Below are 24,601 nucleotides of genomic sequence, written 5' to 3'. Positions count from 1 at the left end.
CCCGTCAGTGCACAATGAAAAGAAGTTAGACCTAAGCTAGATGCGTGCTTAGGGCTGGTAGGAGCATCTCTGGGCGAGGAAGGTGGGATGCTGGGTAGCCAGGGCTTCAGAGATGGCATCCTTGGGATTGTTGCAGCATGTCACCTCAAGAACCTCACATACCTGTAATTCACAGAACCAACCAGGAAGCCTCAAATCAGCAACAGCAACCAACCCCAAAGTACACAGCTGACCGATCGCTAATCAGAATTCAGCAGAGGAGCCCAGGTCTGGATGGGAGCGAAGCAGGATGCTACCTTCGAAAGTCCTAAACCCGCCAATACTCCTTTTTTAACAAAAACATGGGACTATGCGACCACTTGGGCCCTTTATTCATGTGTAGGTTTATGTATGTTTGGTAGTCACCCCACCATCTCTTTCCTCCACGTGTACCCTGTTGCAGAAGTCTTTCAATATTATGGCCTGGATATTAACCCTTTTGCTGTGGTGTTAATTTTGCCGCAGTGCAAGGGGGGGCGGGGTTGGGCGTGGCGCTCCGGTACTGATGATGGCTCGCGGCTGTCATAAATCATGGTGGGCGTGTGCTCATGACGGCCGGGAGCCTTCAGAACTCCGCCCACTGATTAATTCTCCCGCACAGGCGGGGAATTACCCGCACGTGGGCGGAGCAGCAACGTTCTGACGTCATGAGCACACGTCTACTGTGACGCATCGAAGCAGTTAAAGCACTTTTACTCCTTCCACTCTCACACTAGCAGCTAATATTAGTGCAATATCAATCAATCAGCATTTGGATGGCACGCTGGTCACCTCGAGAGGTATCGAGGAGCTACCTAAGATGGGGCCAATCGTACAGCCAGGTCTTGAGACCGCTCCTGAATTCAGGGAGGGAGGTGGAGGTTCGGACGTGGACGGGGAGGTCTTGCAAGCGAGGTGGGAGAAAGTGCGTCCTTCGGCTCAGGTGCAATGGATGCAGGGGACGGTGGCAAGGGCCGCGGAGGCAGACCGCAGGTGTCTGGCGTGCTGGTGGAAGGTCTGGCGGTTGTTCAGGTATTCTGGTCCCGTGTGTGGAGGGCCTTGTAGGCATGATACTGATGCACAAGGTTTCTGCAATAGGTCCGCTCCTTTGTGAGCTGTAGGCACATCACTCGTGGCCTTTTCACACCTAGAAGCTAAAGCTGCAGCACATCACAGACATCCTTCCTAGTCCATGGAGAAGGGATTGTGTGTTCTAAATCCCACATGGTGTCCCAAATCCATGATGTGTTGGCAAAGCCTCTGGTGCGGTCACTGGGGTCTTCATTTTAAGCCAAACTGATTCATTGCCCATTATAACCAGTGGTAGGAGAAGTTTTAGTTTTGCCAATAAAGTTTTGCAAAGTTCATAAACCTAATAGATTGCGAAGGATGAAAAGCTTTGTAAATAGCTTTTGCATAAGAACTTTTCTGCATGACCTTCCTCTGCGAGCTGATCCTACCACTTAATTGAAATTTGGCACCGTTTTTTTCCTGCTGAATCTGTTACCATGGTTTTGCTGCTTTTTAGAAAAAAAAGGTGCCACTTTTATGAGTTTGCAGATTTGTTTTTTAGTAAAAAAAAACACTTGAATTGGAAACGAAAAACTTTGCATCTTTTTGCAATTTTCTTTCGAGAAATAGCTTATGATGTTTGCAGAAGGAAACCTTTGTAAGTTGCACTCACCTCCTCAATCAGAACCACCGCAGCTGTTTTGGGAGTGGATGGAATTGGGTCAAGGAATTTTTTAAAGCACAGCTAATATGGAAAAAAATTAGACCAAGCCAATAAAAGTTGTATAAACCCTGACCTACCACGAAGATTGTCATGCCCTGCTCTGTAAACTGGAGACCCGTCTTGTCCAAAGACCACTACTCCGAAAATACTTGGGTACTCCATTTTCTGACATGGAAACGCCTGATGTTGTTTGTGCAGAATCTGTGATTGTTTAGCGGTCTGTCACTGATGCTGTTTTTCCATGTCTTTACAAAGAGCCATACACACATTTTCAATGAGCTGATTTCACGCCTGCGCGGCGCGTTCTATTGAGCGGGCGGGGCCATGACGGAACCGCTCCGTCATGAGCACAGCTCAACCGAGGCTGGTGACGGAGCGATTCCGTCACCAGCATGGGTGCGCCGCGCAGCCTCCCCGCCCCCTTAGCGCTGCAGCGAAGGTGTTTAGTCAAGCAATTAACAGTAAGTCTTGTCCTTTGGATGTGTCATAGTTTTGAGCAGATCCACCTCGCTCACTGACTTGCCGTGTTTTCTTGCAGCTATGGGTGAATCAGGAAGATGGAGTCGAGGAGGGAACCAGCGAAGTCCAGAATGGGCACTTGGACCCAAACTCGGACTGCCTCTGCATCGGCAGAACCCTTCAGAACCGCGATCAGATGAGAGCCAATGTAATCAATGAAATTATGAGCACTGAACGGCACTACATCAAGCACCTCAAAGACATCTGTGAGGTGAGTCCAGTTCTGTCCACCTAGCCACTAGCCTATGGTCCACTGGTAATCCTGAAATAAGCATTGGCAATGCCAAAAGGTTTGGCTTTCAAGGAATGTTGTATTGTAATGTGAAGCACTACAAGTAAATAGCTTGGGAATAGATATGTATTTGTGTGGAAGCAAAGAACTTTGGAATAAGATTTGTTTAGGTTTGTCATGTGTGTGCCCCTGAAAGTTCAAGCTGAGGCAACTGGTTAAATAAACAAAATGATTACATCTGTTTGGAGGGTAAGCACTTTTTCTGTGGAAGCACACAACTTCTGCCCAATCAAAACATGTACCCCTGGCTCCCAATGTGTGGGTGGAGCCAAAATCCCTCTTAACTGATAGTCACATAATTGACTTGCCACAGCTGCACTGTCAAGCCAGACGATAAACCGGCCATCCAGTATCCCTGGTGTCGAAACCTCAAATATTTTCCCATTGTCAGTACCTCTGTAGAGGGCAATGACTGCAATTAAATGCCCACAAATGTATGATTGCTTAAACTACTTTGTTAAATTATTTTGGCTTTATTTCCACTGATATCAGCTGTAAGACTCTGAGGAACTGATTTAGATATTGGCGGGTGGGTTACTTAGTCACAGCAGTGACTGAGATCCCATCTGCCGAAATATAAATCACATAGGATATAACAGGATTTATAATTTTTCGTACCGGATATCCGTCACCGATGTGACGGAGTAACCCGTTCGCCAAAATCTAAATCAGGCCCTGAGTGTTGCACAATTATTAGCATGGGCATATATTGTAGAAGAAGAGCTGTTAGTCTGTAGCTGTGCAACTTGCACCAAGTGTTCAGTGAAAATGACCATGTGACCGTTTGACATCTATTACCTGGTCATAGTGATGACACTCAGTGCCTTTTACATAGTCAGAATGCATTCTAAAATGTAAAGCAGTGTTCTTTGGTGGGACCTAAAATTTCCAAAATGGTCCTTTTGTGATATAGACGTAGAGCTTTCAGACATACAACATTTGTTTAAGAGACATTTTCACTGGAACGTCTTTATGCAAGCTATACTTCCTAGTTCTCAACCAATCACAAAGCAGTGGATTCTGCTGAGATTGCATGAAGTCATTTCTGTAATGTAGTTGAGTAGCCATTTTTTTTCTTCTTCCATTATTTCAGATGTCTCCCAGAAATGCGTTGCACTTTGTTGCTTCCCAGCTATGCTTGTACTTTACAAGTTCTGCTGCATACATACATGCATACTTACATACATGCATACATACATAAAATGATGTTGTATTCCCTGTAAAGGAAAGATGGTGTGAGGATCACCAGAATGACATTGCAGATTTGTATTTATGTTTGCATCAGTCAGATGAATGTGAATGTGTGTATACTTGTAAAGCGCACTGCCGCCCCATCTCTGGGCATCCTGGCACTGTATACCGCTGTGGAACCCATCCTGGCTTTCCCTGTGAGATGCCCCCTCCAGGGCACCCTCAAGGTGAAGCCAGGCATGCCAGCGCTGTTGGGGCCATTGTGGAGATTAAGCAAGCTATTGCCCAGAGTTGCAGAGTGGAACCCATGATTAGAGTAGGCACCGAGGCAAGAATTATCGAGTCCGGGGACATTGAGCCCAAGACCCTGCCGCGTCGGGAATTGAACCCTGGTCCCGGACCTGACCTCTGCTTCAAGGTCTGCCTCCTCTAACCAGTGAGCCACACTTCTTATGGTTTCTGCGGTTTGGGTTCCTCAACTCTTTTGTTTTAGTGGGACGATTGAGTCCCCGACCTTCGTGAACACTCGATAAAGCGAGCGTTTCACACCCAGAAATAAATAAATACAAATCCATATTTGTAAAGCGTGAACATATCACCCCTTAGGGTTTCAAGGCGCTGGGGCAGTTGGCGCAATTAAATGAGCTATTGCCCAGAGTCACATGATGCTGAGCAGGGCTGCTGCCGGCACCGGGGATCGAACCGTGAGCCCCGGAGTCAGCAGCTCTGGCCACTGCAACACACCTCTCCAACACCGAGAGATCAACCATCGCCTTTTCCTTCCACGTGCTCTACAGACACTACAGTGCGCTATTGATGCTTGTCGATGCAGCCTCCCTCTGTGCCCCATTTACACCCTGCTCCCCAAACGGTACTTTTCTTGTTTTTTTAATGCAGCAGTTTGCCTGACAGTTCTGTTGTTGCCCCTGTCGCTTTGGCTTTGCCTGTGCCTTCCTTAGGTAGAGCTAGCTTATTATCTGAAAGCTGGAGGCTCTTGTGAGAGTGGGCTGCTGAAGAGTATGTTGTGAAAGTTCATTGCACACTCTCACAAACTAGCAGCTTCTCTTCAAAAATCAAAATATAGGAGTTGCATGGAGAAGTGGTGATGGGAAAGGCAACAAGCCTGTGTTTTTACAAGTGGATTCGTAGAATTGTTGCTCTGAAACACAAAGTTAATTAATATTATATCAATTATTATTATAGTGGAGTGGTGTGGCTCACTGGTTAGAGGCGGCAGACCCGGGAGCAGAGGACGGCCCGGGACCAGGGTTCAATTCCCGATGCGGCAGGGTCTTGGACCAGGGTCAACGGACTCGATAATTCTCGCCTCGGTGCCTACTCTAACTAGGGATCACACTCGGCAACTCTGGGCATTAGCTTGCCTCATCTCCACAACGGCCCCCCACATACGCCGGGGATGCCTGGTTTCACCTTGGAGATACCCAGTAGGGACCATCTCACAGGGAAAGCCAGGACGGGTTCCCCAGCGGTCTACAGCGCAGAGATACTCCTTCGGGAGTCGATTCTAGCGCTTTACAAACCCACAATCAATCAACAATCATTCAACCATGAAATATTACCCTAATATCATGTTAACGAGTGCAAGCTTGCACCGGGAGGGTTTCTAAAAAGCCAAAAGAACAAAATAACACAAATATTCAACGCATTCAGCTGTTGCTTTAGTAAAGTTGGGAATAGAAACATGATAGAATAGTTTACTGTTGCAACTAGCAAGTAATGCAATCCGGAGAAAATGCAGCAATTTATAAATTCAGATGTTATGAAGGTAGTCCGAAGTTTTTTAAGCAAAGCTCTCAAACTGGTCATGGCTACATAGAAAAAAACACATTGGAAAATTAATTCAACATAATAAGGGAGGCTTGAGTTACTGTGGCATGCATTGAGCAAGATATGTGAAAATAGAGGTAATGAGACGACTGCCTCTCCAACCAGTTGGTTGTGCAAGTTATGTGAAAATAGATAAATAAAGCAATGTCTTGCATTGAGCAAGAACAGCGTATCATCTACCAGCCAAAATGGCTAGTGTTCGGCTCCCTGCCGTGCATCACACAAACAACTGAGGCTATTGCGATGAGACATTCTTGGACCTTTCATGGCCAGTGGGACCCATCTGCCAATTCATTGTCCATTAATTGAGTTATGAGTGACAGTTGGCAGGCTGTGTTTGGTATTACAATCCTCATGGCAGTGCTGGTTGTTTGCATTGATTATATATCATGTTTACAGCCAACCTGCAGCAGGAAATGGGTTAAGATCTTTGCTTTGTACAAAAGTGCACAAGGTTGACTATTTGATCCTTGCAAACCTGGACGCAATGTACTCTGAAGACCAGAATAGAATATCACCGGCTTCTTTAAAAGCAATAAATTGGGGACTGTCTATTGGGCCAATTAAATCATTCATAAGCGTTGAGATTGGATTCTGGGTAATGAGAACCGGTCTGTATGGTTCCAGCGAAGAGGGTCATACAGATACACACTCGCTATTTGAGTGAAGGCATCACGGACAAGTGACACATATCGAGATAGAGGCGTGCACCTTACGTTGCATGTAAGGCGTCCGACCCTGCTTTGCGACAGACCTCCCTTCATGTGAAAGGTCATACCTTGCCCCTCCCTTTATGCAGATTTAGCTGTCTGGGGAGACAAACATTTAGTGTCAGTTTCCATGGAAAGTATGGTACTGAGGTTGTGTGCTTCTGCAGTTCTAACAATTCTAGAACAGGCAAAGTACTCTGACAGTTTAAATAATTCTATTTCGAATCCATCCGAATGCCAGACAGGCAAGTGCCAAAAATTGAGAGGAAAGCTGAATCTGATAATTTAGTAAAAACACAAAGAATACAAATTGGTTCGATGGTTAGCAGAAAGTGTAAATTGATACAGCAAGCACAGGAGAAGGCACAGAGAAATGCAAACTCATATACGAGTGAAACATAGCAGAAGAGACAGTTTAAGAAAATAAATGTGGTTCAGATGGGTCGTCCAAAGAAAAAGTATGTTTTTTTTTATGTTCATAACTTTGAACACTTCTTACGAATCTGCTAAATCTTTACAAAAACTGTGTGCGCTCACCGATTTAGAGCTCTTAAAGCTTAGCTCAGATTGGTCGGCTGGAGAAATGATCTGGCAAATATAATTAGACTTAATTATATGAAAAGTGGAATTAATATACATTTTAGTCTAACTTAGGCACTTAAACCTATAGGTCGGTTTGCCTTAAATAAGGATTTCTTATAGCTGGGGTTTTTTAATTTGTCACATGCTAAAATTTTCATTTAAACTTGAATCCAATTGGGAAAGATGGTCTTCTGCCATTGGGCAATTTGTGGATCTAGATCTGGCTTTCCCGGCTCATGATCCTCTTGGCGTCTTTGGTGGCAGGTGATCCCATTGCACTTTGGAATATTGTTGATGTTGTTTGTGATTTTATAAGGAATGTCATGTGTACAGTCATGATCAGTGCTGAGTGTATTAATGAGTCTCTTATGTTTGTACGGACCACCATAACTCTAGAATGTCAGTGGGCCGTAAGATCCTTTCAAATGAAGACTTTAAAGGAAAATTATTTCTGGACAAATTTCCATATGGAATTTCCAGACTCCAGGTCTTTCAATCAATTAGGATTTATAAAGCATGGCTAATCACCCCATAGGATATCCACAGGTCTTTCAACTTCTGTTTATTAAGTATAGAAGACATGATGAGTCCCAATGGAAAAGGCCCAGATTCCAGCGCCCAACAAACAGCTATTTCACATAACAGCAACCGTACATTCTAGGAGAGATCTCATAGTCATCCAATGAGCTGATGATAAGATGTGACACCACCGGCTCCGAGGAACATAATGCAGGGAAGATAAAGCATTATTCCCCTTTGAAGACTCCTTACTGTCATGAGCTAAGAATGAAATGCATTAACAATGTGTATGCAACAGAGACCAGAAGGTTGAAAGTGTGGCACCCCCTCTGGAAGAAGCGTCTATATTGGGTGGTTTTCCAACATACATCTCTTATAGATTCACATGCTGTGCATTATTCTACAATTTAGTGGCTGGTTCCTAAACCAGAAATATCTATTTACATACTTTTTCCAACAGGGTGTCAAATTAGGCAGATTCACCACAACTCACTATTACGTTGATCGTTCATAAGCCCACTGTGCACCCTAGCTTGGTCTTCGTTTTAGATTTTTGGTCCCGCTAGTAGGTTTGGAGCTGTATCACATGGCTATATTCAAGTGCACCATCTTTATGTTGATGATCAAGATGTTTCCTCACCACTACAGAACTTGTTTTGTGGCAGTGCTGGTGACCAACAGGCTCCATTTCTGTATGTGACATGTTAAATCATCCCATGCCATCCTGAATACCAGCACACACTTACTAAAGTAGGTCACAAAGTGCAATTTACAGTCTTATAGTAGTCGAAATGCAGGAAGGTGAAATCAAGTTGAGAGTGCTTTGGAGAAATCTCTCTTGAAACCATTCAGAAATAACTGATCATTCCATAGGACAGAGCATGTTGCCTTCCTCCCCCTGCCATCACTAAGGGCATTTGGGAACCACACAATGACAAATGGATAGGGTTGCTCTGTAGAACCATGCACTTAGATATGTTGAGCATTGAGGCCCAGTGTCTTACATGAAGTAATACTGATGCATAATTCTTTTTACTATTAGTGGTCACTTTTGTGGAGTGTTGTCCCCAAGCAATGAAATAGTACTTGCATCCTTTGTCAATGTTTTTAAGTTTAAAGTCTGGGTACGTGAATTGTTACAGAGACAGTGCAATAGGAGAGGGATGATTTTTGTTATGAAGAAGTTAGTACGGGCTGATCAGCTGAATTATCCTGCACCTCCTGCCATCTACTTCTAGGACAGTCATCGAGCAGAGAATGCTCTCACAGGGCATTCTAAAATCTTAGCAGCTTAAAATGGATGCCATATTGAAGTGGGTGGACAGAGGCCAGCTAGCGGTATTACTAGGCCAGTCAGTCTGCCACTTTTAATACTGATGGGCTTTGTGGTCCAAAGCAAGGACACTCCAAGGTCATTCCAAGGTTCATGGTGCATAAACATTGGAGAACCATGGTATGTTCTTGAATATCAGGACAGGATGACCGGTGTTTGGCCGAAGGTGCTGGATCACTTACGTACTCCCTGTTATGCTGACTGGCATGTAGGGCAGCAACAAAGAACCCCAACTTCTGTCTGCCTTGAACAAGTTTCTGGTTGGTACCCAGCTGTGGTTCTGGGTCTACATTTCTGTTTCCACAGTTCACCTTCAGGTGTTCTTTGGCCTGCCTCTCCTCTGTTTGCCTTCTGGGGTTCTTGGGATGGAGTCTTATACTTTTCTGATGGTGTGCTGTGTCCATCTCCATATTTTTCTCGCTGGTATCTGGCTCTATCTGGTTACTGGCGTGGAATGTTTCCAGTTTGGTGATGTTGCTTGTCATCATCTACCAGCATTCTGATCCATACAAGAGTGTGGACAGAGCACAACCCTAGTAAACACTTAGCGTGGTGCTGGTGCTGTACTGAGATGGCCTCCACACATTGCTCAGCATCCTGGGAAACAACAAATGTTAAAAAAATATGTAAAAAAAAGGAATGGTGAAATTGCGTGTGCTACTTTCAGGAAGCAAATAAGGGGCTAGAGACAATTAGGCTTGTAAAGATGTAATATAAATGTCTACTTTCACTCAGTGTTATCGCACATAAAGTAATGTTTCACAGTCCTTTTTATGCTGATTACTCACATAGGTTGGAGTGATTTTGTTGACGTTTCTATTGGTCACCAATACAACATGTCACCTGATTTTGAAATGGGAATAAAATGTACCTTTATGTACCTTATGATTTCTTTCAACAACACTAATTAGTGTGTGTGTATCGTAGTACTTCGATGGTTGGCATCATAGTATTTCCTCTACCTTTAAGGGTGAACCTCATAATTAACACCTTGCCAGTCTTTTTTCCATAATTATTGTTAGAGTGGCACCTTTGTTTGGGGCCTAACAGTGATGATTGCCTTCTATGCTGCAAAGTTTAGGATTCCATCAGTAATTTTGCCCCAGCGCCAGACAGCAGGTGCGGTCTTCATTTTCTGAAGGTTCATGGGTATTTAAATGTTTTTTTTTCTCTTATTTATAAAAGTTTTTATTCACATTTTGACAATTAATACATTCGCCCCCCCCCCCTCCGAAGACCTAGTTCTTGAAACAACTTAGATTAAACCATCTGAAATATAAACATCAAAGAAACAAATTACCAGAGCAAATTACATCACACAAAAGCTATATAGGCAGATGCCCACAAAAAGGGTTAAAGGACCGTACAGCATCGTATTCCTGTAGGGAAGAGATAAAAGCTCAGACTGAAATTCGGAGTCCCTCTAGCTCTTGTAGGATACCCCCTTTACCATATAGCCCTTAAGCGTGAGCTTGTATCCACTGTAACAATGGATCCCATATCAGCATACCTTTTTGTTGCTTTTTTTTATCCCTTTGTTTTTATATATCGCCACCTCCACACTACAAATTGAAAGTAGTCTAGCCCTCCATTGTGTGAATGACGGCGGCTGAGGGTCCAGCCATGAGGAGGCTATACATAGTCGAAGAGCCGTCATAGCTACAAAAATCAGCCCCTGTTCGTTTGACAGCTGCTGGATTCCAGCCACTCCAAGTATCATTTCTTCAGTGAGGATAGTAATTTCTACATGAAATATGTCTGATATAAAGTTAGATAGCTCTGTCCTAAGATTTGTAAGTGCTGAGCACGTGGCGAACATATGAATGTCGTCGGCGGCAGCCAATGAGCAGCGTGGACAGGCCATTCCCAGACCGCTGGCCCATTTGGCCATTTTACAAGGGGTATAGTATGGGGCAAAAAGTGTTTTATAGAATTGCGCTTGCAATTTTATTGACATTAGCCAGGTTTGTGCGAACTCTAACGCACGAGCAGGTGTTACTAGCTGAACCGCTAGGTTAGTCTGCCACCTAGCGAAGTGCTTGTCTAGATCGTCTGGTAGAGTGCTATTAAACTCCATGTAAATTTCCCCGACAAATTATCTATGGCTGCAATATTTTGGAATTTGCCTCGACCCCCCATTTTCCTTGACAAGAAATCCCTAATCTACAGGTATTTAAAGAAATCCCTATTGCTGATATTGTATTCGTTACGCAGCTCTGAGAAGCTTTTCACCCGATTTGCGGTAAAAAAGCAGCCCAGTTGGGTAATCCCTGCCCCTACCCACCTAGACATGCACCCATCTTGAAAAATCTCTGGGAGATCGGAATTGTAGTTAAGTGGAGTATAACAGGAAAAACGTCCCAACCCTAAAAGTTTGCGGATATTGATCCAAACTTTCCAAATGCTCGAAATAGTCTTCAGTTTAGTTTTCTTAAAAAAATTATCATTAACATGTCGCCATAAACAAATTGTAATTTGGATTAATGGTGTAAAACAATAGCATGCTGTTATGATAGGTATGTCAAGGAACTTCTCCGTGGATATGTTCTTGTTTTTTTTACAGAAATACTGTTTGTACCGCTTTGCTACATTCTGCCATTAACCCCATCGCTGCTGCCGACGTTCAGCGAACTACGCGTGCACTACCTCGGTAGTGCTGCGCACATCCGTTGAACATCGCGGCCCCGCCCGCGCAATAGAACGTTCTGCACTAGCGCAGAATGTTCAGCGCGGGCAACGGGTTAAGAACATCTGTATTGTAATTATCACTAACGAGATTTTTACTTCTATCTGCATTCTGTTTTCGTTCCAGGCAGATCAATAGATTGTGCAATGGCTACCAGCTTTTTGGCTTGGTAAATGCTAGTTTATTTTTGTCATGTTTTTGGTTAAACTTTATTGTAGTTGAGGTTGCTGGGCCGTCATCAAAATAAAAAGAAATTGTTCAAAGTTAAAAAAAAATGTTGGTCTCCAAAAGCATAAACACTAGTCCTGGTTGCTGAAGGGAACTACTTAGTGTGTGGATGTTCTCCTTGTGAAAGGGCAGAATGACGTCACTCACAATGAAGTTAGCCAATGGTTAAAGTGGGTTGACCCTTTTCCCCATTCTGTGTGCTTTAGTTGGTGGAAGACAAATGTGAATGGCACAACAATAGGCCAATGGATGAAGAGGGCTATCTGAAAGCCCCTATAAGAAAGTAATATATGTAATTTTACTAAAATTAAAAGCTCTTGGCTAACGCCAGACCTAATGACGATTGCCTGACTAAACTTGACCTTGTTTTAGGTGCGTGTTTTGCAAAATGCTTCTGAAATGGAGACATTATCCTCCCGAAGAATGGGTTTCTGCACGTGCACCATCCCCTTCTATTTTTTTTTTCTTTGAGATCATGCCAGGCATGGCTTAAAAATATAATGAGCTGAGCCCTTCATAGAAAATGCACAGCAAATCCCAGCTGATTTTAACTCCAAAGGCTTCTCTCTTCTGCTTAAAGCAAGCCCTGGTTTCTGCTGAAAAGGCGAATTCCATCAAATTAACGAGAGGCGTTTGATGCTGTTTGCTTTGCGAGTGCTCATGAGACCCGGCTTTTAATTTGGAAGTGCTTTGCTTATCGGGCGCCACTTGTTGAACTAACGGATATCTGCATTCAGTGGGAATTGGATCACCGCAGTCATTATTTAAGGCACGGGCTGGGCCCACCACTCCTTTGTTTTATGCGAAAAATGCAAATTAATCACCCACTTTGCTGGCTGGGCGCCTCAGATGTGCAATTCAGGAGATCTTATGGCGCATGAATCTATGAAACCAAATTAAGAGAATTTATGGGAGGAACACATGACTGACAGATCCATGATAGCAGGAAGTGAGTGGCGAAGATGCAGTACCTCTTCCTCAACTCTTGGTGGCAGTGTTGAGCATTTACGCTCAATTACTCTCAAACAACAAGTTCTTTTATGGACTGTGCAGTGAGATGGCCGATGTGGCATAGGTGCCAGATAGTCAATCTTCTGTTGAACAGAATAGCAAGGGTGCTTTAGCCGAAATGCGTGCAAGGAAAATGCGTTCCCATGCCCTGTGGTTGGGTAGTAAGTGTAGTGGACCTCTATTACTCCGCTGTTTCTCAGACTCTAAGGTGTCAGATGAGTTGTTTTCTCAGTCCCCCCATAAAGGACCCGCGCAACATACATACTATTATGTAATTCACCATCCCTCGTTGGAACTAAAAGGACCGCATGGCTTGATCGTATGTGGTACAGTATGCAATGGCATAGACCTCTTCTAGGGGCCATTGGAAGTTGCAACTTGCACCTTTGTATAAGCTTTTGCAATTCTTTTGCCTGAACTTTATATGTTTCTGTGATGCCTTGAAATCCTGTATTCTTTACACTTACTGTAGTATCTGTTATGTAGTCCCTGCAAATTCATCAGTTTTAAAGTGTGTGTGGTGCCACTTCCTTTAATGCCATTGGAGACAAAGGCCCTGTGATGTCATTTGCTCTGGTATCATCAAAGAGTCATGGGCACGTGATCTGTGGCACTTCCACTACTCTTACGATTGTGCTGATATTGCAGCAGCAATCCGGAGTCATAATAAGGAGCATAAAACCTAATTTTGAAGAAGATTAATACATACGATTAACCAAGGGTAAGAATAGCTATTTTTCAATGAGAAAGACAATTTTAGGCAAACATGAGTGTATTATACCTTTGAAGTATGCATAATTGTGGACTTTACTAAGACATACCATCCCATAACTGGGAGATGGATGGATTTCCAGTAGAGGGCTCTGCCATGACAAATACTGCACCATGCAAAGGAATTGTGGTATTGAATAAATCTTCTCCACTGTTGCAGACACTAATGAAATCAAGAATCAAAACTGTAGCAGAAATAATAAATCCCACTCCACTTGATACTTTGATTTTAATACATGTACTTCTTGTTGCCATCAGAGGAAAGGAGCACAGTGAGATTTATGTAGGGTTCCACTCCACTTAACGTGCTTACTGTGCCGCAGGAGTCAAGCTATCTCTTACCGATGGCGCCTCTACAGACTGAAACCAGTCCGGGGATGCTAGTTTCCTGGTTGCTGTCTGGAGGGAAGAGGCCTGGAAGTTTGAGCTGGACTATCCTTGTTGGAGCAGAACCAAGGCTATTGCTGGTCTATCTCGCTAGAGTGGCATGATGGGCGAAAGTTAATACACTGAAACGGAACCCGTGTGATCACCAGCGACTGACATTAATTCAAACATTTGTTCCTTTACATTTTATAATGCTCTTCAAGTTGGGCAGGAACTAGGCATCTGCCAAAAACAATAGCTGCCCCATGTGCCCTGTTGAGACATCCTTCACCTCAATTAAAGTGCTGGGGAAAACAGTATTGCTTGGCTGAGCTGTTTCCTACTTTGTCATTGAGAAGCTCATTCAGGTTGAAGTGACACCACCCGCAATGGCATCAGACCAGTTCTCTCTTTAGACTGACTATCTGCCATAGTGCTGTTATGTCTTTTCCAAAAACCCTCATGTAAGTCGTGGTGATCTTGCTGAGCGAGTCCTCAAGATGCTCCTAACTGCTGGTAGAAAGTTGGCGCAATACCTTCAGTACCCCTGTTAGAAATTGGGTTTCTGGTTGGCAGAGGCGGACACCCTATCCAAGAAGGATCCACAATTCTAGTCAGGTTAAGTCACAACATACCCTAAATTATCCTGTGCTCACCCTCTGGCAGCTTGGCACAGAGCAGTCAGGCTTAATTTAAGAGGCAATGTGTAAAGTATTTGTGCAACACATCAAACAGTAGCATAATGAAAACACCACAAAAAGACTCCACACCAGGTTAGAACAAGCATTTGCAATGCAATCGGTCTCGCCTTTGGGACCTTACATGTATTTAGCTATGCAGCACATTATCCTGGGTGCTGAAACATCTACTGTTCTTTAACATGGACGTAAAGTAAGCACCAAACTGCGTGTCACGCCAGGTATGGGAACACATGGGAAGAAATATTGCCTTTCATCTGGAAATGGTATAGTCCAAAGCTCTGTTTTTAATATAAAAGCAGGGCCTTCGGTGGTCATATCACTTAAAATCCAAGGTTTGAAAAAAATATTATTGTCTACGGGTGCTCGTGGAAGACAATTTCTATGGACTGGAATCTAGAGAATGCTAAAGTGATTCTGGTATTTTACTGACCTCGGCTGGTCGTTTTCTATCAAAACAGTTAAATAAAGACAGTTGACCAGAAAAAAAGTCCCCAATGCGGAAGCAGACAAGTCCTAGGGCTGATCTCCAGAGCCTACAAAGTACATACACATATAAGTATATACTAAAGTATATATACTAAAGTATATACTACAGTATATACAAGAAGTCTTGAATGCTCAACCTAAAAATAGAGAATAATTGTTTGAATAAAATAATACCAAAATAACAAAAATCCAAAAAGAAGGAGTCAAGATATGTATTTTAAAGAATAAACTGTAGAATAGCACTTAGAAGCAATATGTGCTTATTTAGGATATCGCAATCAGGACAAAGACAAAAGTTCAGGCCAACTGAGATGGAGCGTGGGCCGGATACACAGACCCACTTAGGCCCGCTGAACAAAAGTACCTTAATCCAGGCTGCGTCGTTCAGAAAGATGAAAGGTGCAGCCGAAGTGGTGCATCGGTGTCGAGCCACTCAGTGGATGAGATGCTGTGATATTCTCCACACGACGGCAGCAATGGGATCACTTTCGATGAGGAGCCCCTGATCAAACATCAAGGGGGCCCCTTTAGCTGGTGCAGATGGACATCAGTCACCTCTCTCAAAATAGTGGGCCAGGGATGTTGCGCTGAGCCCCTGGATACTCGTCGGGGCTGTAGAGTTTGCTGTTGTGGATCCCGGCCCCTATGGGTAACCCTCCGATGGGACAAGCAATGGCAGTTTGCAGGAGGCATATATAGGACTGGTCCAGGGGCAATTAGGTGGCGTGTAAGGCCACTGGAGTACGGAGCCAAGTCACAGCATGTCTCACTCTGTTTCCGTCCTGGCCACCCCCCATTGCCCCTCCCTCCCCCCCCCCAAACCTATTTCTTTAACATGGGGACTTGTTTTTCCAAGCTCCTCTCACTTTGCATTCAGATAAAGTAAAATAAAGTGCTTTATGTGACAATATTGCTTGGGTACATGAAGTGTGACATAAAAAGGCTGTATGATGTCAGTTTTTCGTAACACACAATAAAAAGTAAATACCAATAAACGAACTGTACACATTCTGCAGTTAGGAAAGCAAAAATGAAGTAAATTGTTTTGTAATTTAAAAGTGGGATGGAAATTAAGATTGAATAGGATCAAAACAAAGTTAGACATTTTTGTTGGTGATGCACAAATAACAAATATTCACTGAAACACCCAATTCCCACAAATTATCATTAAAACTGTATACCTATGCAAATTCAGGGACCATTTCAATAGGAAGTGCGCAGTCTGAAAATGGCAATGCGCTGCCAAACGATGCTTTAGTTACATAAAATAACTCCCCACTCCCCCCCTCGAGTCCATTAAAGCTAGGTGTGTCGTGAACGTTTGCGGTACTAAAATGGGGGGGGTTCTAAAACGTTTGGGGAGCACAAGGATATGCCATTCCTATGTAGGAGGTGTGCAGTTCTGCTAATGCATATGCATATCTTTATGTATCATACTTACGTCTCACATGGTGTGAGATGTACATAGAAATGCAAGTGGTTTACAGAAACCAGAGCCACGTGGCCAAAACGTGAGTAAAGTCATACTTCTCACCTAGATAACAAAACAGCATATTTTCGATGGGAGAAAGCCTTCTCCTTTCAGGGTAAAATTACCCACCTTCTAATCAACCCAGAAAAGTCTCTTATTTCCACCAGGTTGAATGAGGAGTACTTTACTACCAGGGGCACAGGAGCAGCTAGGACCAGATTCACAAACTTATTTACATATATAAAGCTTACAAATGCAAATGACCGTCCACTTTTGCATTGCACAAAAGGTAGGTTTACACTTCTAAACATATGTAATAAACTAGATTTTCTTGTGCATAAACCTGTTCCGAGTGTGTCTAGTGGGCAGTCAGATCAATATTCCTGAAAGTTTGTGTATATCAACAAATGTACACATGTGTAGTTATTGATAACAGTTTTTCCTAACCATTCATAATCCTGGAACAGTCACAGATTTGACCCTGTCAAGGGGAGTAACAAATCTTTTTCCTTCACAAAATTGGTAGTGTCTTGGAGAAGGAGGTCTCTCCTCAGAGAAAAATATGAACCTCAATAGAAAATATTAAATTTATTTGTGCACACTTCTCATTTTTGTATTAACTATTGCTTATTCAGAAATAAAATCAGATTTCAGGGGTACTTTTGAGAACTTGCAACTGTTACAGGTTTCCAGGAGTACCCATGGAAATCTTTGTCTTTTCCTTAAAATCAGAACGTTGCTTCGCAGTGAAGTGGTAAATCTCTGGTACAGGTTTCTTATTTTATTTCAAAGTTGGTCTCAAGGTCTTGTGCTTCTGTTTTGTGACCACCTTCAACACTGCAGAGCCATCTAGGAGGAGGGAAGAGTGAGGAATTTCATTAATATTTGTGGATGTATGACGGTACAACGCGTACTTTTACAACGCGTACCGTTACCACGCAACTTTTACAACGCAAGTCGTTACAACGACTTGCGTTGGGGGGCGCTGGAAAGTAAATTTTTTAATTTACTATTCCAACTCCAGTCCCCGTGGATAGTAGGGAAGGAGTTGGATAGTAAATTAAACTATTTACTATCCTGGAGCGCCCCCCAGCGCAAGTCGTTGTAACGACTTCCATTGTAATAGTTGCGTGGTAACAGTACCGCGTTGTAAAAGATTCGTTGTAAAGGATGTTCCCCATATTTGTTAATGACTGCTACTTAGCACAGCCAATCCAGAACCTCCTTCTACAGTCGTGCCGGGTGGGTGCCATGGGGCTCATCTCTGAGCCCCAATCTTTTCAATATTATGTAGCTCCCGTATCCAGACTTATTGCTTCGTTTGACTTTTGTGTAATGACTTATATAGATGAAACTCAGATTGTGTGTAGATCAGGTCTCAAGCTACACCCAATCCAACATTTGTACCTGTCTCCTCAAGGGGGCTCTGGATGAACACCAAACACCAAATGTTCAACCCGAATCAGACTGAAATTGTGATCTTTGATGAGTTTCTGGGAGTCTATTTAGGCTCTCAGATACCAGGCTCCCAAATCAACAAAGTTTGTTCTTACTGTCTTTCTAATGTAAGGTCATCCTTTTCTGTCCAGTTCATTGGCACAAGACAGTCGTTCAAGGTGTTGTCTTATCTGGATTATGCCACCTGTTTGTACATGGGTCTACCAAATTTCCTATTCAACGATTACAGCGGGTTCAGAATGCTCCCACTTACCTCTTCTCTCTTCTCCATATTTTGAGTGGCTTAATGCACCTTCATTGGCTATCTGTTGAGAAGAGTTGCATTTTGATGGGCCCTTTTTTTGTTATAGGCCTGTTCATGGATCAGACCCCTGCACTCTAAACTTGGTCTCTACCAGTCCTACCCATTGGTTCTGCCTCCCAACATTCCATGCCAGCCAATCAACAGTTTCTTCTCCAGTCTTCAACTCCAGCTTCCTCATGCAATTGTTCCTCTTCTCCATATTCCATATTAACCAATCAACAGTCTCCAAATTCAGCTGTCTGGCCAATGGTTCTGATTCCCCACAGTCCATGCATTCTACATTCTCCTCATTCTACACTCCCACCATTCACTCATTACCCATATCACATGACTCCCAGTATAACAATGAACTTGTAACTCTTTTTTTCCCAAACGTTTCTTATCCTAGCAATAATACACACAATGTAAACTCTGCTCTATCCTTTCCTTCAATAAAGACCGCCCATCTGCAAAAATGGCATGGGGATCAGAAGAATTTCATTACAAGACCAGAGGCTACCATTATCAAATAATCCTTAATTGCTGCCCCAATATGCAGCCCTTTAAATAACATCACTACATCACAAAGCAAACAGAATGTTCAGAATACATGTATATCCAGAGTACATAGACATCCTCCTCTTTTATTAGCTGCTCCAGACAGGATAAGTACCTCTTTATGTGCTTTCTTAAATGAGTGTCTTATTATGTGCTTTCGTAATTAAGTACCTTATTCTAACATTTGTTGGTTGCTTAAGTTGTTTGTTTTCTTTTATGCCCCTCCAATGTACGGTCAGGCCAGGTAAGATTACGTTTAGTGTCCTTGCTATTTTATGAACAAGAACTGTTGTCGTTTATAAACATTTAAAGATGGCTGAACGGCTTACTGCTGCGGCCCTTGAGTTGGATACAGCAACAGCAATGCGGTCGTAACAGCTCCGGAGGCCTTCTTCACTCTTAGGAGGGGCCCCTCCCCTTGGTGCTGCCTCCTGGGTGGCATTTGTAGGCGTAGTTTAGTCTCAGAGGGGTTTCCTCCAGCCACCCGCCTCTCTTAAGGGGAAAATGTCCTTAAAGGGGTTTCCTGATGGCCAAACTTGGCTTCGGAAAGGCATTAGATATGTTGCTAGACAACTTGCCAAACTTCAACTCAGCAAGGAGGACCTAGCAATGCCGCATTTAGCGCATTGCTGGGCAACATTCCTGATCTGCTAGCAATGTGGGTGACTGGTTGCTGCCGGCTGCGGGCCTTTCTTTGTTTTTACTAACCCATGTGACACGCACGCTTGCGTGTTGACTGGTAACCGTACTGTTGTTCAAATGCCCGGACGGTAGCGACGAGCGCTAGCGTTTTTTATCTTAAGGAAATTGTCTGTTGTACCAGAAAACACAACAAGACCGTACCAAGGCTCCCCCGGATTTCCAGAACAGTATTTCCGGGCGAAGTTCTTTCTGACAATTGCCTGAATTCCCTCCAGATGAATCTCTTGAACAGTTAAGTCTCTTTCTTATCTTTAAACTATGCACTGTGTTTGGGCCTTTAGTTGTACAAAGCTATGGAGGATTCTAATACCAGGGCCAGATATTATGGGGAATCAATCAAGAAATTTCTAGGAAAGGAAATAAGATCCTCTGTAAGAGAGGCAGTAGACGCAGCACTAAGTAAAAGGAAGAGTGATGCCCCTGCTGAGGAGAATTATTTTTCATTCTCAGATGGGGACTCCCCTTCTACCTCTGACCCCCATGTTGGGGGAAAGGTTTCTCATAAGAGGAAACATACTGAGACGGCTTTAAGCCACGCCTATGGTACAGGTAGCATTTTCGCTACAATAGAGTTGGGTGCTCCTAGCACCACAAGTGAAAAGGGCCACCTTGACGGGGCACAAATGAAAGTTGCCCATAGCAACATGTTTGATAAGAGTGACCTTCAAGGCACAAGAGAGTTACAGGCCAGGTTGAATTCTACTGAGGATATCAATGACGATGGCTGCATAGAATGGGATGAGTATATTTTTGATCCCCCAAGACACTTGTTGTTATGTAGCCTGGATGAGGACCTGAACTAGGCCTCTGGCTCCAAAGAGGTGAAGGACCCCTATGGGGGGAGAGATGCTCAGCCCTACAACGATTAAACACCCACATAGTGCGGAATGGTGGCCAATGGACCACATGGCCAAATACTTGAGCCGTTGGGTAAGGAAGTCTCTAGATAGGGAGACCCATAATGTGACCCAGATGGAGTGTCCCAGACACTCTACGGAGGGTAACATTTGTTTGACCCCTAACTTGGATTACCTTTTTGTTCGAATTTGGGAAAGACCCAAGGAAATTAATTGAAAAATGTCTTAAATAATGTCAGGACAATGTCCTTGATGTCTTGGGTCCACTAACTCGCATCCTAGACATGTCTGAGGAGGTCAATGGTAAGAGTGGCAGATTTAATCTGGATATGTGGAGAGGTTGGGTACAACATGTCATCTGCATGTTAGGCAATGCCAATGCGGGCCTAAGGACTGAGAGACGGAAAGACATTCTGATGATGACTGTACCCTAAGCTGGCTGATCTAGCCACTAGGGAGGACATGGGATTCCAAGGGGCTTCTCTTTGAAGAAAGATTTGTAAAGTATTTGGGAAAACATTCACAGCTTTCAGTAAGGCTCTGAAGTATACAGAGAATTTTGGCCCCATGGTGGTTTTTGGATGGACTGACGGGAGGGGACTGGATGTCAGCCCCAGTGCCATCAGGTCCCAATAATTCACACAGGAGCCTAGATACTATGGCAGAGGGTATCGCCAATGCTCAAACTTCTACCCCAAGATGGAAGGAAAAACACAAGAACTTGTGAAAGAAGAGCTAGATCACCAAGCTCTGGATTACAAGGTGAGAGGTGTTGGTATTTTCCAACTAAAGGTTGTGGAAGGTTGAGATTCGTCATCCACATTTGAGATCACGAGAGACCCTTGGGTGCTGGAAACTGTTTGAGGTTTCCAGATAGAATTTTGGGATTCCACAGTACAGGTTGAGCAACTCAAGGAGTTATATTTGGATGCTGAAAAGATGATTCTGATAGATTCAGAGGTGTCCTAGATGTTAGAGAAGGGGCTTTGATTCAGCTTCCAGATTAGGGAGGATCAAGAGATTTTGTGAGTTCCGTTTTCCTCGTAAAGAAGAAAGACAAAGGTTGACGTCCTATGATAAATTTACGGAAATTGAATACATTCCTGATCTACAGGCATTTCAAAATGGAGTGATCCATCTGCTGAGGGACATCTTACAATCAGAGGATTAGTTATTGAAGTTTGACCTCAAGGATGCATACTTTACGATACACAGGGATAGTCAGAGTTGCCTGCATTTCAGGTGGAGATGTGTCCTCGCCCAGTTCCTTTGCCTCCCCTTCAGGCTGTCCTCGTCTCCATGGTGTTTTACCAAGGTGCTGCGTCCTATAGTGGCTTTTCTCAGAGACAGCTGCTAATTATCTATTTAGATGATATTCTGATAATGTCCCTGGACAAGCTAGACCTGGGAGAACTTTTGGCATGGACGAGCAAATTGCTGGAGAGCCTAGGATTTTTTGTGAATAAGAAAAGTCTGTTATTGTACCTTCTCAGAAATTTGAATTTTTAGGCTTTCAGGTAGATGCCGTTTTAGCTCAGTTGATTCTACCTCAGAAAAAGGTGACGCAAATAAAGAAGGAGGTGTCAGCAGTGTTACTGAAGGAAAAGGTATGTTTGAAAGATCTTGCGGGAGTTTTAGAACTACTCTGATCCTCCACTCAGGCCATTTCCCATGGCCCCTTACACTATAGTGTGCTTCCGGGGTTGAAGGCTTGGGGATTAATGAAAGACTTATGCTATGGGGACTCGCTTCCCATTTCAGTGGATGCATGAGAGGACCTAGTCTTGTGGTCAAGGACAATAGAGCCTTGGAACGGCAAGGCTATTTTCAGGAATGTGCCTGAACTAACTTTGGAATTGGATGGCAACAACTTAGGCTTGGGGGCACATTTGAACTACTTATAAATAGGTGGAAGATGGACCAGGGAGGAACAGAAACTCCATATAAACTGCTTTGAGATGTTAGCAGGTTATTGGCAAACTATCTCTTTGTGATCCAGTCTCTTACGTAAACCGGTTGGGTGGTGCGAGGTCAAAAGCACTGGCGGATCTAGCAAGGTAAATTTGGTACATTTATTGGGATCACAAGATTGTTTTGAGAGTGTAGTTTAATCCAGGCCTACAGAATGTAAAAGCAAATTGGAATTCCAGATATCTCAATGATTCAAGCGATTGGAAGTTGAATCCTGTGGTATTTGGCCAGATTCAGGATTTATGGGGCCCTGTTCAGGTAGATCTGTTTGCGACCAGGTTGCCCTGCTATGATCCCAGGTTCTTCAGTAGGAGGCCAGATCCAGTGGCGACTGCAATAGATGCTTTCCTGCAGGATTGGAAGAAGACGGTAGGTTATGCTACCCCCCCCCCCCTTTTCCATGATTTAGAGGGTTCTGAGAAAGATTAAGTTGGAAGCCTGCAACATCATTCTGGTGACTCCTTTTTGGAGGTCAGAGGTCTGGTTCCCAGGGATGTTGGAGTTTGCAGTCACCAGACCTTGGTTGGTCGCGGGATCCTAGGGTCTACTTGTAGGTTTGCACTAGAGGAACATTCTTCAGTTGCAGAAAAAAAATGAACATTCTTATCTGGAAGATTGCAGGCGTTCAGCCAGATATTCAGACCTTTCAGAACAGGCTAACGGTCTACTGGATGAGTCGTGGACCCCAGGAACAAGAAGAATATGTGTGGGAGTGTGGAAGAAATGGTGAAGTTAGTGCATGGAGAGGGATCTCGATCCAGCTGAAGCTCCTGTAGCTAAAGTTGCCAATTACTTAGTGGATTTGTATAACTCAGGCCTCACTTATGGAACAATTACGTTTTTTATAGATCTGCTGTTTCCGCAGAACATGACTTGGTTAATAATTTCACGACTGGGAGTGATCCTCTTATTAGAAGAATGATGAAGGATGTGAGATTAAGGAGGCCTCGCAGGCCTCGGTTCATGACTAGGTAATAGTTTCCTTTCCCTGAAACAAGTTTCCATAAAGTTAGCAACATTGCTTTGTTTAATCTCTTTCAGAAGGGTTTCAAATGTTATAGCTATGGAGAAAACCAACAGGTTCTATTCCCCTGAGAGAGTGCACTTCAATATTTGGAAGAGAACAAAGACTATGTCTGAATCTGTTTTTAGCCCTTTTTTAATGATTGTGAAAAGTTGTGTGTGGTGAGCTGTATGAGACCTTACTTGAGCAAGGAGTTTAGGGTGCGTGGCATAGATCGGCTACCGTTGTCATATGTCAAACCATACAAGGGAGTATCTGCTGCTACCTTAGCGAGATGGGTTCTAAGGGTTTTGATGGAAGCAGTTGTGGACCTCTCCCTGGATTCGTGGTCTTCTTCGAGGAGTGCAATGGCCACTAAGGTCTTCTGGGCTGGTGGCTCTTTACCTGAGATCTTAAAGTCAGCATATTGGTCAAATGCAAATACCTTTGCAAAGTTCTACCTAAGGCCGGTGGACCTTGCATAATGGTAGCCTCCAGTATTGTAATGAAATGGCGATTCGCAAATTAACATACATAGAGAATCTTGATTTCATGAAAGACTACAGAGGCTAGCATTATCCCACCATCCTCACCCTAGGAGAAAGGGGTAAATAATGGTGCACGTAATAGATTTGGGGAGGTTGAAGACATTTTATATTTTGGTTTAGATTATGTTTCATATTTAAGGTTTCTGTTTAGATTCTTCTTATGGCCATATTTTAATTTAGAGTTCTATGATTTCATTCAGACAATGTTTTGTAAGTGCGTGAGAGGAAGACGTTGTTTTTCCTTTTTTGTCGCAGCCAAAAGAGTAGGATGTCTGAGCGCTCTGGATATATATGTATTCCGAATATTCTGTTTCCATTGTGATGTAGTGATGTTCTTTAAAGGGTTGCATGTTGGGGGAGCAGTAAAGGATTATTGCATAATGTCAGCCTCCATTGTCTTTAATGAAATGAAGATTCTCTATGCATGTTAATTTGAAACTCTTCATTCTTTTTTATTCTGCTGCTTATGAGTCTAAATCCATGAGCCACCATGCGGCTCCAGTTTGTGACCGTGAATTCAGCCTTGCCAGGTCACCCATTATGCATTGCTCAACAGGGAATAATGTATTTCTCTCTGCAACACTGAATGACATATTGTGGACTGGGTGGGTATTGGCAAGCGTAACTTCTCTCCTGACCACCTGTGTCCCCCTCCATTTGGGTGGTAACAGCGGCTTTCTCGTTTCCACATGGCGGGCCTTAGCAAACTCGTGGACAGCCCTAGTTTTTCATGCCCATATGTAATTTACCGTCA

The 24,601-nt window shown here is 43.5% G+C and overlaps 1 protein-coding gene across 1 annotated transcript in view; it reads left to right on the top strand.

Annotated features, from left to right (window-relative positions):
* ARHGEF9 (Cdc42 guanine nucleotide exchange factor 9) overlaps positions 1-24,601 on the top strand; it is a 231,909-nt gene that overhangs the window by 17,058 nt on the left and 190,250 nt on the right. Inside the window, exon 2 of the mRNA XM_078640104.1 lies at positions 2,292-2,483. Coding sequence (XP_078496230.1) covers positions 2,292-2,483 — 192 coding nt within the window. The remainder of the gene's footprint in view (positions 1-2,291; positions 2,484-24,601) is intronic.

The sequence above is a fragment of the Lissotriton helveticus genome, chromosome 4_2 (genome assembly GCF_964261635.1).
Source record: "Lissotriton helveticus chromosome 4_2, aLisHel1.1, whole genome shotgun sequence".
Classification (NCBI taxonomy): domain Eukaryota; kingdom Metazoa; phylum Chordata; class Amphibia; order Caudata; family Salamandridae; genus Lissotriton; species Lissotriton helveticus.
The sequence above is the reverse complement of the archived record's forward strand: the minus strand, read 5'-3'. Positions and strand labels throughout refer to the sequence as shown.